At 58.7% G+C, this 13,784-nt stretch overlaps 2 protein-coding genes across 2 annotated transcripts; both read right to left on the bottom strand.

Moving 5' to 3' along the window:
• Positions 1-587: 587 nt before the first annotated feature.
• On the bottom strand, positions 588-3,684 carry LOC112530024 (coiled-coil domain-containing protein 81-like). Its single transcript, XM_040654946.2, has 8 exons — positions 3,521-3,684; positions 3,241-3,302; positions 2,661-2,814; positions 2,203-2,459; positions 1,917-2,002; positions 1,287-1,411; positions 1,055-1,163; positions 588-858 (listed from the first exon to the last, which is right to left on the bottom strand). The coding sequence occupies exons 1-8, from the start codon at positions 3,639-3,641 to the stop codon at positions 588-590; spliced, it is 1,185 nt and encodes a 394-aa protein (XP_040510880.1). The 5' UTR covers positions 3,642-3,684.
• Positions 3,685-4,057: 373 nt separating this feature from the next.
• LOC112530866 (serine/arginine repetitive matrix protein 1-like) lies at positions 4,058-13,091 on the bottom strand. Its single transcript, XM_040654945.1, has 10 exons — positions 12,983-13,091; positions 12,704-12,765; positions 12,126-12,279; positions 11,669-11,925; positions 11,383-11,468; positions 10,753-10,877; positions 10,521-10,629; positions 9,660-10,324; positions 4,549-4,661; positions 4,058-4,183 (listed from the first exon to the last, which is right to left on the bottom strand). Exons 1-10 carry the CDS (start codon positions 13,089-13,091, stop codon positions 4,058-4,060), a joined length of 1,806 nt encoding a protein of 601 aa, XP_040510879.1.
• Between the last annotated feature and the right edge of the window lie 693 nt (positions 13,092-13,784).

Genomic DNA, 13,784 nt, shown 5'->3' with positions numbered 1-13,784 from the left:
CAGGCTCAGGGGAAGCTCTGTCTGTCCCGGGCACCCCATGCCCTGCTCAGCGTGGGTAGGGTGTTGGCGGCCTGCGGCGCGGGGCTTTGGACTTTGGAGGCGGAGTCTTGGGAGACTCTGGTCTGTTGCGTATGGGTGGCAGCAAACCAGATCGGCTGGTGGAGGGCTCCTCAGGCAGGCTGCACTCACGGTGAGACGGTGATGCCGCCGTCTCCTGAGGTTCTGCCTGTGCCGGCCTGTCCTTCGTGGCCATCTGCCTCTGCCTGAGTAGTTTGACAGAGTCACGTGGCAGAAACGGGTAGGGTGTTGGCGGCCTGCGGCGCGGGGCTGTGGTCCTTGGAGGCGGAGTCTTGGGAGACTCTGGTCTGTTGCGTAGTGGGTGGCAGCAAACCAGATCTGCAGGTGGAGGGCTCCTCAGGCAGGCTGCACTCACTGGTGAGACGGTGATGCCGCCAGTCTCCTGAGGTTCTGCCTGCGCCGGCCTGTCCTTCTTGGCCATCTGCCTCTGCCTGAGTAGTTTCACAGAGTCACGATGCAGTAACGGCGGCCGGAATGCATGGCCTTTGGTATCCCTGGACAGGCTGGACTCAGCTCTTAATGAACATCTCCTGTCTTTGATGCGAGATGCCACCTGCCTCCCGGCAACCTGAGAGGTGCGAGGCCTTTGCTTTCCACATGGCCGCCGCTCCAGCCTCACGGTCCTCTCCCGCTCCTTGTTCATCTCCGCGGAACCGGACATGTTTTTTTCCCGTTGTTTGGCCCAGGTGTTCTTGGCCTTCGTTTCCTGCCTGGCCCTGCGGCTGCCAGGTCACCGGCTGCTCGCGGGCTTCAGACGTTCTCAGGATCGCTGGCAGCGGACTGAAAAGACAGAGCAAGAGGGGTCTGCTTGAGTGGGTGATGGCTTTGGGGCCGCATCCTGCAACCCTGAGCCAGGACCCTTGGCTGCAACACGGCCTTCCCCACAGACAGCTCACCGGCTGCCCCGTGGCGCTCCTGAGATCCGGACAGGGGCCAGCCCTGTGAGCTGATCCCAGCCCAGAGCCTCCAGCCTCACCTGGACGAAAAGCTCTCCTGCTGTAAGCTTCTTCTGCTTCTTGAGCTTTGTCCAGCAGTACTTGCAACGCTGAAGCGTCTGATGTACGTTGGCACTTCAGCAAACCTCACTGCAATCGGGAAGGCAGAAGACATTCACCTGAAGCCTTTGGCTCAGTGACAAGGGGCGCTCAGGGATTTCCCGTCACACGGTGGTTGCACGTGCCATGGGAAGGAGCTGGCAGCTGCTTTACCTTTCTTGCCCTGGACAAGAGGTGGCAAAGCCCCTTCTTTCTTTTGCTTCCCCTCACCATGGAGATCTCCGGAGGCCTTGCGGAATATCCTGGGCGGTGGTTTGGGTGCAACCTGCTTCTGAAACCTGTGCAGAAAGAGCAGACACCGGCGTGACGCAGTGCTCCGCCAATCCTTTTTGCTGGCCGTGATGTCTGCTCACAGCACATTTTCCTGCTGCGTTAAGGCCACTACTTTCTGGAGTCCTTAGCAGGGTCCCTTGGGGTAGGGCAAGGGGAAACAGTTTCAAAGGGAAAGAGGGAGGATTGAGATTGGATGTACGGAAGAAGTTTTTGGCAGGAGGGTGTTGAGGCACCGGAACGTCTTGCCCAGAGAGGTGGTGGCTGCCCCGACAGTCGTTTGAGGTCAGGCTGCACCAGGCTCAGAGCAACCTCATCTGGCGGTAGGTGTCCCTGTTCCTTGCAGGATCGTGGGACTAGGTGCCCTTTCAGGGTTGCTTCCGGCTCAAATGATTCTGTGATTCTGTGCCATATCGTCACGGGCAGGACAGCCATGGACACAAGGAACAAGCACTACAGAATGAGAGCTGAGCAGCTGCATCAAGCAGCGGCTGCAGCCACAAACATACTCACATGGGGAAGACGACGAGGCGGCCAGAGTGCGTCAGGGAGGCCACCGGTGCCACCCGGGACACCAGCGTGTCCAGCAGCCAGGGGGCCTGCAGGGGAGGAACAGGGAGGTTGTGGGACATCCTTCTGATGGCTGAGGCCCTCAGGACTGGAGGAGCCCAAGGCAGGGAGAGCTGACACCAGCGCAGCACCTGCACAGCCCAAGCAGCTGGCCAGGTCCTGGTGGGCCATGTGCAGTCAGAGCAAGGGTCACGGGACTGCCCGGGCCATGGAGAAACCTCCAGCTCACCTTGAAAACAACTTTTCTGAATTTCTCCTTCCCGGAGAGCTTCTCAAGGAAGTCGTAATAGTATTTAATTCCAAAGCTCATGCCTTCAAAGAGGAGCACTCCTATGTCTTTCAGGACAAAGGCAACGTTCTCCCCATTCTTGAGGCAGTTGGAGAGGAGGGACACGGTGCTTTGGATGCAGGTCTTCCCTCTCTGCCAGGTCACAGAGGCAGCGGCAGCCACCTCGCTGTATTTCAGGGTCTCCACCTCCCTATGGGCTGAAAAATGCGAGGGACAGAGTTGATCCTGCAGTCGCTTTTCCACAGGCGCTTGCTTGCTTCCCTACAAGTGCTTCTTGCGGCCATCAGCCAGCACGGCCCCCACCTCGGAGAGGGGAGGGAGGTCTCCTTCTGAGAAGGGAGGCGGTGGCCTTCTTTGCCCCGTCCGTGAAGCCTGCAAGGGTTCAATCCCGCTCCTACCTGGCAGGGAGTCCTTGTCGGACCCGAGGTGGTGCATGGCTCTGAGGTTCCTGGCCAGCTGAAACACGGGCCACCGCAGAGTCACGGTCCCGTCCGCAGTCCTGATGTCTTTAGAGATGGTGTCAAATGAGCCGAAGGTGGGAATCCAGACCCCCTGCGAGTGGAAGAGAAAGCACGGGCTGCAGGGTTATGGGCCGGCTGGAGGAAGAGCTGGAGGGGGTCCCACGTAGGGACAGAGCTCAGAAGCCCTCTCCCGCTGCTCAGAGGCACCAGCGGGCAGGGCAGCAGGGAGAGGCTTTGGGAAGGAGCTGCACAGTCCTCTCCCTCTCCCTTGCCCTCCCAAATGCAGCACAGCAGTCAGGGCGGAAGCAGCCTGGTGGAATCCAGAGGCTTCCCGAGGCTGGGCTCGGCCCTGAGCTCGGAGCCCGCCTAGCACAAGCGATGCTGCCTTTGCAGGAAGCCCACGCTATGCACAGCAGAGCAATTTGGGCTGAGCTTCCTGCTTTGTGTGGAGGGGAAGAGTCAGAGGAACTGCAGGCTGAGCTGGACAGGGAGAGGAGGAAGACGACAGCCAACACACCTTCTGCACCAGGAGGTGCTCCTGTACGTAGGCGGCCACCGCATCCCAGACGGCAACTCGCTCTGGAGGGCAGAGGAAAAGCGGGTCACACTCTGCATCTGCCGCTTCCCGGCGCTCCTACTGCCTCGGGCCGGGAGGGAGGTGGCAGACGGAAAGTGTCGTTGCAGTCCCCAGCCCCACACGGAGACAGCCCCGAGCTGGTCCCCGTGCTGGGTCTCTCCCGCTCAGCGCCAAGATGGGCTGCAGCAGCGCTCCTGTGGTGGCTGTGGACCCAGTGTACCTTCGGTGTTGGTGTCTGTCGCTCTGGAGGCACGCCTCGCTGCGGGGCCGGCCTCGCTCGTCCTGTTCCGCCTTGTGCCAGCGGGTTGCTCCGTGTTGGCGCCAGCCATGCCGGAGCTCATCCCTTCAGATGCGTCTGCTCTCGTCCAGATGCTCCTTCAGGGTGCAGGACCCACCACCGTGCACCGCCTTTATACCCCTCCCGGGTGGCCGTGTCACAAACGTTGCCGTGGCGACGCGGTGACAGCGTGGCCAGTGCTGGCCGTGGCCCATTATGACGCAAGACAGCAGCCTGCTGCCCGCCCCGAGTGGGAGTGCTGGCACCTCTCTGTTTTCTCTCTCTTCTTTTCTTTCCTCTCAGGATTGCGTTCCTCATTTCTCTTTAGTAGCCGTTGCCTAAATTGATCTTCAGGCAGTTGGCGCGGAAATCACAACTGTTCCAAAGTACCCTCTACCCGTAACGGTTATGATTTGTTGTTTCGAAAGTTGCCCGGCTTTGCCTGGAACGAGCCGATTCCTTGTCAGAAAGCTCCATCCATTACCCGGCATTGCTCCTCTGTGTCGCTGTGGTGACTCCATCGCGGCCGCCTAGCCCGGCCATCCGTGGGGCAGTGAGGCGCAAGTTGCGCTCTGTGAAGTCTGCGCTCTCCTTCCTTTTCAATGTCTGACATGAAGGCGGGGGCCCGGCAGCGGATTTCCAGGGGAGGAATGACATTTCATCATCCTCATCGAAAAGTGGGATGGAATCTCAACAAGAACCCCCGTCCCCTGGAAACAGCCAGTCAGAAGGGCACCCTTTGAGCTGGGAACTCCTCCCCAGCCCAGCTTTTCTTGTGAGACAGCTCCTGGCAACCCCCCAGCACCAAACCCAGCTCACCTGCTCGGCCTGCTCAGCCCAAGCTGTGCCCAGCTCGCGCACACGCCACAGTGGTGCTTCGGACAGGCTCTCACAGGGTGATCTGTTCCAAGGAGGGCCCAGAGCTCAGTCCCCGCGTGCAGCACGCCCACCAGAGCACCAGCTCTGCTCACCAGCTGTGGCACAAACGCTCCCACCCCTGCAACACTTGTGACCTTAGTGTGCGCCCGCATCGCTTCCGTGCCTTCATCATAAGCAAAGGAAATGGACGCCTCCCAGATCCAAACTTTAGGAAACCAACACCAGGCTCACCCAATGGGGTTAACCAAAGTAAAATAACAGGGAAGCGAGGATGACTCTTGTGCAGCCCAATAAAAACCAGTAATGACCAATACGGCCTCATATTGTCAATGGAGTCCCAGAGGAACTAGTAGGATCCAGGCGTGCACACCAGTATGGGCCAGGAAAGACCAGGATGGACTCATAGTGGTCAGTAGACAACCATCGGAAGCCGTAGGAGTGCAAACCACTATTGGCCCATAAAAAGCAGTAAGGACCAGCACGGCCTCGTAGTGCTCAATGGAGTCCCATAGGAATCAGTAGAAACCAATAGGAATGCACACCTGTATGCCTCTCTGGTTGTGGCTTTACGCCCCAGGGCCGATGTTGGCCTCCCGGACTATGGCTTTAGGCCCTGGGCCAGTGCCGGCCTCTCCGGCTGTGGACTTAGGCCCGGAGCTGGTGCTGGCCTCTTGTGCTGTGGCTGTGGACTTAGGCCCCGGGGCCAGTGCAGGCCTCTCGGATGTGACTTTGGGCCCAGGGGCTGGTGCCGGCCTCCTGGGCTGTGACTGTGGCTTCAGGCCCCAAAGCTGGTGCCAGCCTCTTGGGCTGTGGCTTCACGCCCCAGGACTGGTTCTGCCCTTTCGGGCTGTGGCTTCAGGCCCCAGGGCTGGGGCTGGCCTCCTGGGCTGTGGCTGTTGCTTCAGGCCCTGGGATCAGTGCCGGTCTCTCTGGCTGCGGCAACAGCTTTAGGCCCCAGGGACGGTGCCAGCCTCTCTTGTGCTGTGCCTACAGTTTTAGGCCCTTGGGCCTGACCTGTGGAACAGCACCTAGCCTCACAGGAGTCAGAATGTAAGGTAGTTTATTGAAGGTGTATAGACCGGTGCACGGGGGGCTCACACTGCCCCCGTTGCGCAACCAGTGGCTCTCAAGCAGCCATACTATATGCACACTCATAATTCCACGAAGCAAGTAATGCTAACTCATTCCTCCTTTGCAGAGTGCTATTGATAAGCAGAAGTCTTGCCCCCTTTCTACCAAACTCCTCCCAGGTCCTGCCTATTCCTTGTAAACCACTCCCCAGACTCCGCCTCTGAAGTAAGTGTTCCTCCTGTCTTTAATTTCTGAGCAGGGGACCCCCCCCTGTACCGGTACAGGGGTCCCTCCTGTACAAGGACCATCCTAGGGTCTCTGCCTTCACTCAGGGCCACTGCTGACCTTCCTGATTAGAGCTTCAGGCTCTGGGGCCCGTGCCGGTCTCTTGGGCTGAGTGTGTGGCTGTAGGTCCCAGGGCCGGTGCTGGCCTCTCTGGCAGTGGCTTTAGGTGCCAGGGAGCGCGCAGGCCTCTTGGGCTGGGGCTTCAGGCCCCGGGTCCAGCACCAGCCTCTCGGGCTGTGGCTTTAGGCTTTGGGGCCGATGCCAGACTGCCTGGCTGTGACTGTGGTTTCAGCCCCTGGTTGTAGGGCTATTCTGTTTAGACAAGAGGCCCGCAGTAAAAGGAGAACAGACTTAACAAACATCAAAGAAGCCATGGCCTCTACACAAGGTTGGATTGCCTCGCTCTGGGGATAGGTTGGGATGCAACAGGCAGGCATCAAGATACTCCCCTCTCTCCTCCTTCCAGGCTTATCTCTGTGCAAGGACGAGCAGATGTCCAGAAGCAATGATCTAGTATTGAGTGACCAAGTGTGAGAAGTTAATTAATTAGCAATACGTGCTTAGTTAGCAACACTTTCTGGTTAGTTGAGTGCCGGGAAGACTGTGAACCTGAAGTCCTCAGCCAATGAGGAACCAGGGGAGAAAGAGATAAGCATCGAGTAATAGGGCATCGAAGACGTAAGGCTGTTTTCTGTGCGCCCTTCTGCTTGCCGGTACTATTCTCTCTGGCTGTGTTTTTATGCCCCAGGGCTGTTGCCGGCCTCCAGCAATGGAGGGATGCAGCATAGTCCTCTCCATCCTCCTACCAAACTTATCTCTGTCCAAGGATGAGCAGGTGTCCAGGAAGAGAGAGATACCGTTCTCATAAAGTATTTGGATATTTCCAACAATTTGACCTCGCTCTTCCCTTCCCCCTACGAAATCCACCAAGATCCCCCCCCCAGACACCCTTTTCACCCCATAGAAGTCCTCTTTCCCCCTTCTCAGCTCCCCTACACAATGTCTCCCTCTACCTCCAGACCCCCTTTCCACCCCATGGAAGCCCCGCTCACCCCTTTTCCCCCCCACAACTCCTTCTCTCAGCCCCCAGAACCACTTTCCACCCCCATAGAAGCCCCTCACAGCCCCCCAGCTTCCTCCTGCCAACCCCCTCTCCATCCCCAGACCCCCTTTCCTCCCAGTAGAGACCACATTCATCCCATTTCTCCCCCCTCACAACCCCCGTCCACTCCCAGACCCCCCCTTGCTGCCCTACAGAAGCCCCATTCCCCCCTACCCCCCTCTCAACTCCCTACGTTCCCCTCCACAATGCCCCCCACCACCCCAGTTTCCCTTCACATCCACAGAAGCCTCTTTTCCCTCTTTTTCCACCCCACAACTCCTTCTCTCTGCCCCAGACCCTCTTTCCACCCCATAGAAGCCCCCCAGCACCCCCCCCAGTTTCTCCCTTTCACCCCTCCCTCCACCTCCAGACCCCTTTTCCACCCCACAGAAGCCCCGCTCACACCTTCCCCCCTAGATTCTCCTCAACCCCCCTTTCCACCCCCAGACTTTCCTTCCACCCCATGGAAGCCCCGCTAACCCTTTTCTGCCCCCCACAACACCCCCTGTCTGGCACGGGAGTCATCCAGAAGGACCTGGAGATGTCCCTGAAGGGTCTTGGGTCCCCGGTATCCTTGCATTCATTCAGAAGGCGCTGGCGATGTCACAGAGAGGACGTGTAGGATCCAAGGGGTCCTCAGCTGGGTTCAAAGGGTCCTGTTGTCTTCTGCAAGGGTCTGGAGATGAGCCAGGGGGGGCCCAGGAGCTCCTGGAGTCCTCCAGAGGTCTCAGATGGGAATTTTGAGGACAACCCCACATAGTGGCACGTCCTCACTCTGCTTTGTCCCCACGGGACCACCCCCAAAACCTTCTGTTTCTACTAAAATAAACGCCACGTTGATTTCATTGTATTTTTTTTCCCAGCTTCCCTTCAGAAGTGGATGGTTCCCGCCAAACCCCCGTGTAAAGCCCCACCCGGGGGAAACAACTCCCCCCAGGGCCACCGGGTGACACCAGGCCAACCGTCAGCGGTGCCACCACTGGAACAACCTCCTGTCCCTGAAGATTACACTGTCACTCTGTCACTGTAACCATGCAACTTGGCGCCATCCCAACCCCCGTCTACCTTGAGAGCCCCATCAGCGTCCTACAGCTCCCTCCCAAGCTGGGAGGGAGTGTTGATCAGCCGGAGGGGAGAAAGGCACTACAGAGGGACGTGCAAAGGCTGGCTGGCTGGGCCACGGTAAACTGTATGAGTTTCAACAGGGCCAAGTGTTGGGTCCTGCATTTTGGTCACAAGAAGCCCAGGCAACCCTACAGGCTTGGGGAGGAGTGGCTGGAAAGCTGCCTGATGGAAAGTGACCTTGGTGTGCACTTGGACAGTCAGCTGAATACGAGCCAGCAGTGTGCCCAGGTGGCCAAGGCGGCCCATGGCATCCTGGCTTGGATCAGGAATGGTGTGGTGAGCAGCACTGGGGAAGACGTCCTGCCCCTGTACTCAGTGCTGGTGAGGCCTCACCTCGAGTGCTGTGTTCAGTTTTGGGCACCTCGGTACAGAAGGGAAACCGAGGTACTGGAGCAGGTCCAAAGAAGGGCTACAAGGCTGATGAAGGGCTTGTGAAGGGCCTGGGGCCCCCAGCACAAGAAAGACGCAGAGCCCTTGGAACGGGTCCAGAGGAGGGCCACTAAGATGACCACAGGGCTTTCTTCTCCTCTGAAGAAAGGCTGGGGGAACTGGGCTTGTTCAGCTTGGAGAAGAGAAGGCTCCAGGGAGACCTCATGGTGGCCTTCCAGTGGTGGAAGGGAGGGTGTAAACAGGAGGGGGAATGACATGGGTTGATAGCGATAGGACAAGGGGGAATGGTTTTAAAATGAGACGGGGGAGGTTTGGGTTAGACATGAGGAGGAAGTTTTTCACTCAGAAGGTGGTGACGCACCGGAACAACTTGCCCAGAGAGGCTGTGGACGCCCCATCCCCGGAGGCATTGAAGGCCAGGCTGGATGTGGCTCTGGGCAGCCTGGTCTAGTGGTTGGCCACCCTGCCCACGGCAGGGAGGTTGGAACCAGATGATCTTAGGGGTCCTTTTCAACCCAGGCCATTCCATGGTTCTGGGATGATTCCATGAAATACAGCCATCATATGCGCCCAGGGCCACGGGGTCTTGGAAGAGTCCCTTCGGCATCTGAAGGCACGGACTCAGGTGTGAATGATCCAAATTGTTTATTGCAGGTTCAAACATCCCCAAGTTCTCTCTTTCCCATTTTCCCACCCCCCTTTCCATGTCAAAAAATCATTTGACACAGTCACCCCTGGTCGACTCCTTAAGCGTGCATGCAGGAGCTTATCCATCGGTGTCACGAGTTGTTCGTAGCCACGTGCTCTTCCTCCACCCGGGGTCGTTATCATGCGGTGATCGTGCTTCTCGCATGACTCTTGTTTTTGTCTCCTGGAGGCGTCCTTTGTTCTCAGCATTCCTTTCTCATGCCGTTTATCTATCTTGTTCCGCAGCTTCTAGCGTGAATGTTCTTTCTTGAATCCAGCCCAGTCCCCACTGTCCCTCTACCTCTGCTTTTCTACAGGGAGCTGGCACCCAGGAATGGTGCAGATGGAGTTTTGCAGGCTCAGGGGAAGCTCTGTCTGTCCCGGGCACCCCATGCCCTGCTCAGCGTGGGTAGGGTGTTGGCGGCCTGCGGCGCGGGGCTTTGGACTTTGGAGGAGGAGTCTTGGGAGACTCTGGTCTGTTGCGTATGGGTGGCAGCAAACCAGATCGGCTGGTGGAGGGCTCCTCAGGCAGGCTGCACTCACGGTGATACGGTGATGCCGCCGTCTCCTGAGGTTCTGCCTGTGCCGGCCTGTCCTTCGTGGCCATCTGCCTCTGCCTGAGTAGTTTGACAGAGTCACGTGGCAGAAACGGGTAGGGTGTTGGCGGCCTGCGGCGCGGGGCTGTGGTCCTTGGAGGCGGAGTCTTGGGAGACTCTGGTCTGTTGCGTGTGGGTGGCAGCAAACCAGATCTGCAGGTGGAGGGCTCCTCAGGCAGGCTGCACTCACGGTGAGACGGTGATGCCGCCATCTCCTGAGGTTCTGCCTGCGCCGGCCTGTCCTTCTTGGCCATCTGCCTCTGCCTGAGTAGTTTGACAGAGTCACGTGGCAGTAACGGTGGCCGGAATGCAAGGCCTTTGGTATCCCTGGACAGGCTGGACTCAGCTCTTAATGAACATCTCCTGTCTTTGATGTGAGATGCCACCTGCCTCCCGGCAACCTGAGGGTGCGAGGCCTTTGCTTTCCACATGGCCGCCGCTCCAGCCTCACGGTCCTCTCCCGCTCCTTGTTCATCTCCGCGGAACCGGACATGTTTTTTTCCCGTTGTTTGGCCCAGGTGTTCTTGGCCTTCGTTTCCTGCCTGGCCCTGCGGCTGCCAGGTCACCGGCTGCTCGCGGGCTTCAGACGTTCTCAGGATCGCTGGCAGCGGACTGAAAACACAGAGCAAGAGGGGTCTGCTTGAGTGGGTGATGGCTTTGGGGCCGCATCCTGCAACCCTGAGCCAGGACCCTTGGCTGCAACACGGCCTTCCCCACAGACAGCTCACCGGCTGCCCCGTGGCGCTCCTGAGATCCGGACAGGGGCCAGCCCTGTGAGCTGATCCCAGCCCAGAGCCTCCAGCCTCACCTGGACGAAAAGCTCTCCTGCTGTAAGCTTCTTCTGCTTCTTGAGCTTTGTCCAGCAGTACTTGCAACGCTGAAGCGTCTGATGTACGTTGGCACTTCAGCAAACCTCACTGCAATCGGGAAGGCAGAAGACATTCACCTGAAGCCTTTGGCTCAGTGACAAGGGGCGCTCAGGGATTTCCCGTCACACGGTGGTTGCACGTGCCATGGGAAGGAGCTGGCAGCTGCTTTACCTTTCTTGCCCTGGACAAGAGGTGGCAAAGCCCCTTCTTTCTTTTGCTTCCCCTCACCATGGAGATCTCCGGAGGCCTTGCGGAATATCCTGGGCGGTGGTTTGGGTGCAACCTGCTTCTGAAACCTGTGCAGAAAGAGCAGACACCGGCGTGATGCAGTGCTCCGCCAATCCTTTTTGCTGGCCGTGATGTCTGCTCACAGCACATTTTCCTGCTGCGTTAAGGCCACTACTTTCTGGAGTCCTTAGCAGGGTCCCTTGGGGTAGGGCAAGGGGAAACAGTTTCAAAGGGAAAGAGGGAGGATTGAGATTGGATGTACGGAAGAAGTTTTTGGCAGGAGGGTGTTGAGGCACCGGAACGTCTTGCCCAGAGAGGTGGTGGCTGCCCCGACAGTCGTTTGAGGTCAGGCTGCACCAGGCTCAGAGCAACCTCATCTGGCGGTAGGTGTCCCTGTTCCTTGCAGGATCGTGGGACTAGGTGCCCTTTCAGGGTTGCTTCCAGCTCAAATGATTCTGTGATTCTGTGCCATATCGTCACGGGCAGGACAGCCATGGACACAAGGAACAAGCACTACAGAATGAGAGCTGAGCAGCTGCATCAAGCAGCGGCTGCAGCCACAAACATACTCACATGGGGAAGACGACGAGGCGGCCAGAGTGCGTCAGGGAGGCCACCGGTGCCACCCGGGACACCAGCGTGTCCAGCAGCCAGGGGGCCTGCAGGGGAGGAACAGGGAGGTTGTGGGACATCCTTCTGATGGCTGAGGCCCTCAGGACTGGAGGAGCCCAAGGCAGGGAGAGCTGACACCAGCGCAGCACCTGCACAGCCCAAGCAGCTGGCCAGGTCCTGGTGGGCCATGTGCAGTCAGAGCAAGGGTCACGGGACTGCCCGGGCCATGGAGAAACCTCCAGCTCACCTTGAAAACAACTTTTCTGAATTTCTCCTTCCCGGAGAGCTTCTCAAGGAAGTCGTAATAGTATTTAATTCCAAAGCTCATGCCTTCAAAGAGGAGCACTCCTATGTCTTTCAGGACAAAGGCAACGTTCTCCCCATTCTTGAGGCAGTTGGAGAGGAGGGACACGGTGCTTTGGATGCAGGTCTTCCCTCTCTGCCAGGTCACAGAGGCAGCGGCAGCCACCTCGCTGTATTTCAGGGTCTCCACCTCCCTATGGGCTGAAAAATGCGAGGGACAGAGTTGATCCTGCAGTCGCTTTTCCACAGGCGCTTGCTTGCTTCCCTACAAGTGCTTCTTGCGGCCATCAGCCAGCACGGCCCCCACCTCGGAGAGGGAGGGAGGTCTCCTTCTGAGAAGGGAGGCGGTGGCCTTCTTTGCCCCGTCCGTGAAGCCTGCAAGGGTTCAATCCCGCTCCTACCTGGCAGGGAGTCCTTGTCGGACCCGAGGTGGTGCATGGCTCTGAGGTTCCTGGCCAGCTGAAACACAGGCCACCGCAGAGTCACGGTCCCGTCCGCAGTCCTGATGTCTTTAGAGATGGTGTCAAATGAGCCGAAGGTGGGAATCCAGACCCCCTGCGAGTGGAAGAGAAAGCACGGGCTGCAGGGTTATGGGCCGGCTGGAGGAAGAGCTGGAGGGGGTCCCACGTAGGGACAGAGCTCAGAAGCCCTCTCCCGCTGCTCAGAGGCACCAGCGGGCAGGGCAGCGGGAGAGGCTTTGGGAAGGAGCTGCACAGTCCTCTCCCTCTCCTTGCCCTCCCAAATGCAGCACAGCAGTCAGGGCGGAAGCAGCCTGGTGGAATCCAGAGGCTTCCCGAGGCTGGGCTCGGCCCTGAGCTCGGAGCCCGCCTAGCACAAGCGATGCTGCCTTTGCAGGAAGCCCACGCTATGCACAGCAGAGCAATTTGGGCTGAGCTTCCTGCTTTGTGTGGAGGGGAAGAGTCAGAGGAACTGCAGGCTGAGCTGGACAGGGAGAGGAGGAAGACGACAGCCAACACACCTTCTGCACCAGGAGGTGCTCCTGTACGTAGGCAGCCACCGCATCCCAGACGGCAACTCGCTCTGGAGGGCAGAGGAAAAGCGGGTCACACTCTGCATCTGCCGCTTCCCGGCGCTCCTACTGCCTCGGGCCGGGAGGGAGGTGGCAGACGGAAAGTGTCGTTGCAGTCCCCAGCCCCACACGGAGACAGCCCCGAGCTGGTCCCCGTGCTGGGTCTCTCCCGCTCAGCGCCAAGATGGGCTGCAGCAGCGCTCCTGTGGTGGCTGTGGACCCGTGTACCTTCGGTGTTGGTGTCTGTCGCTCTGGAGGCACGCCTCGCTGCGGGGCCGGCCTCGCTCGTCCTGTTCCGCCTTGTGCCAGCGGGTTGCTCCGTGTTGGCGCCAGCCATGCCGGAGCTCATCCCTTCAGATGCGTCTGCTCTCGTCCAGATGCTCCTTCAGGGTGCAGGACCCACCACCGTGCACCGCCTTTATACCCCTCCCGGGTGGCCGTGTCACAAACGTTGCCGTGGCGACGCGGTGACAGCGTGGCCAGTGCTGGCCGTGGCCCATTATGACGCAAGACAGCAGCCTGCTGCCCGCCCCGAGTGGGAGTGCTGGCACCTCTCTGTTTTCTCTCTCTTCTTTTCTTTCCTCTCAGGATTGAGTTCCTCATTTCTCTTTAGTAGCCGTTGCCTAAATTGATCTTCAGGCAGTTGGCGCGGAAATCACAACTGTTCCAAAGTACCCTCTACCCGTAACGGTTATGATTTGTTGTTTCGAAAGTTGCCCGGCTTTGCCTGGAACGAGCCGATTCCTTGTCAGAAAGCTCCATCCATTACCCGGCATTGCTCCTCTGTGTCGCTGTGGTGACTCCATCGCGGCCGCCTAGCCCGGCCATCCGTGGGGCAGTGAGGCGCAAGTTGCGCTCTGTGAAGTCTGCGCTCTCCTTCCTTTTCAATGTCTGACATGAAGGCGGGGGCCCGGCAGCGGATTTCCAGGGGAGGAATGACATTTCATCATCCTCATCGAAAAGTGGGATGGAATCTCAACAAGAACCCCCGTCCCCTGGAAACAGCCAGTCAGAAGGGCACCCTTTGAGC

This window comes from Gallus gallus, chromosome 34 (assembly GCF_016699485.2).
Source record: "Gallus gallus isolate bGalGal1 chromosome 34, bGalGal1.mat.broiler.GRCg7b, whole genome shotgun sequence".
NCBI lineage: Eukaryota > Metazoa > Chordata > Aves > Galliformes > Phasianidae > Gallus > Gallus gallus.
The sequence above is the reverse complement of the archived record's forward strand: the minus strand, read 5'-3'. Positions and strand labels throughout refer to the sequence as shown.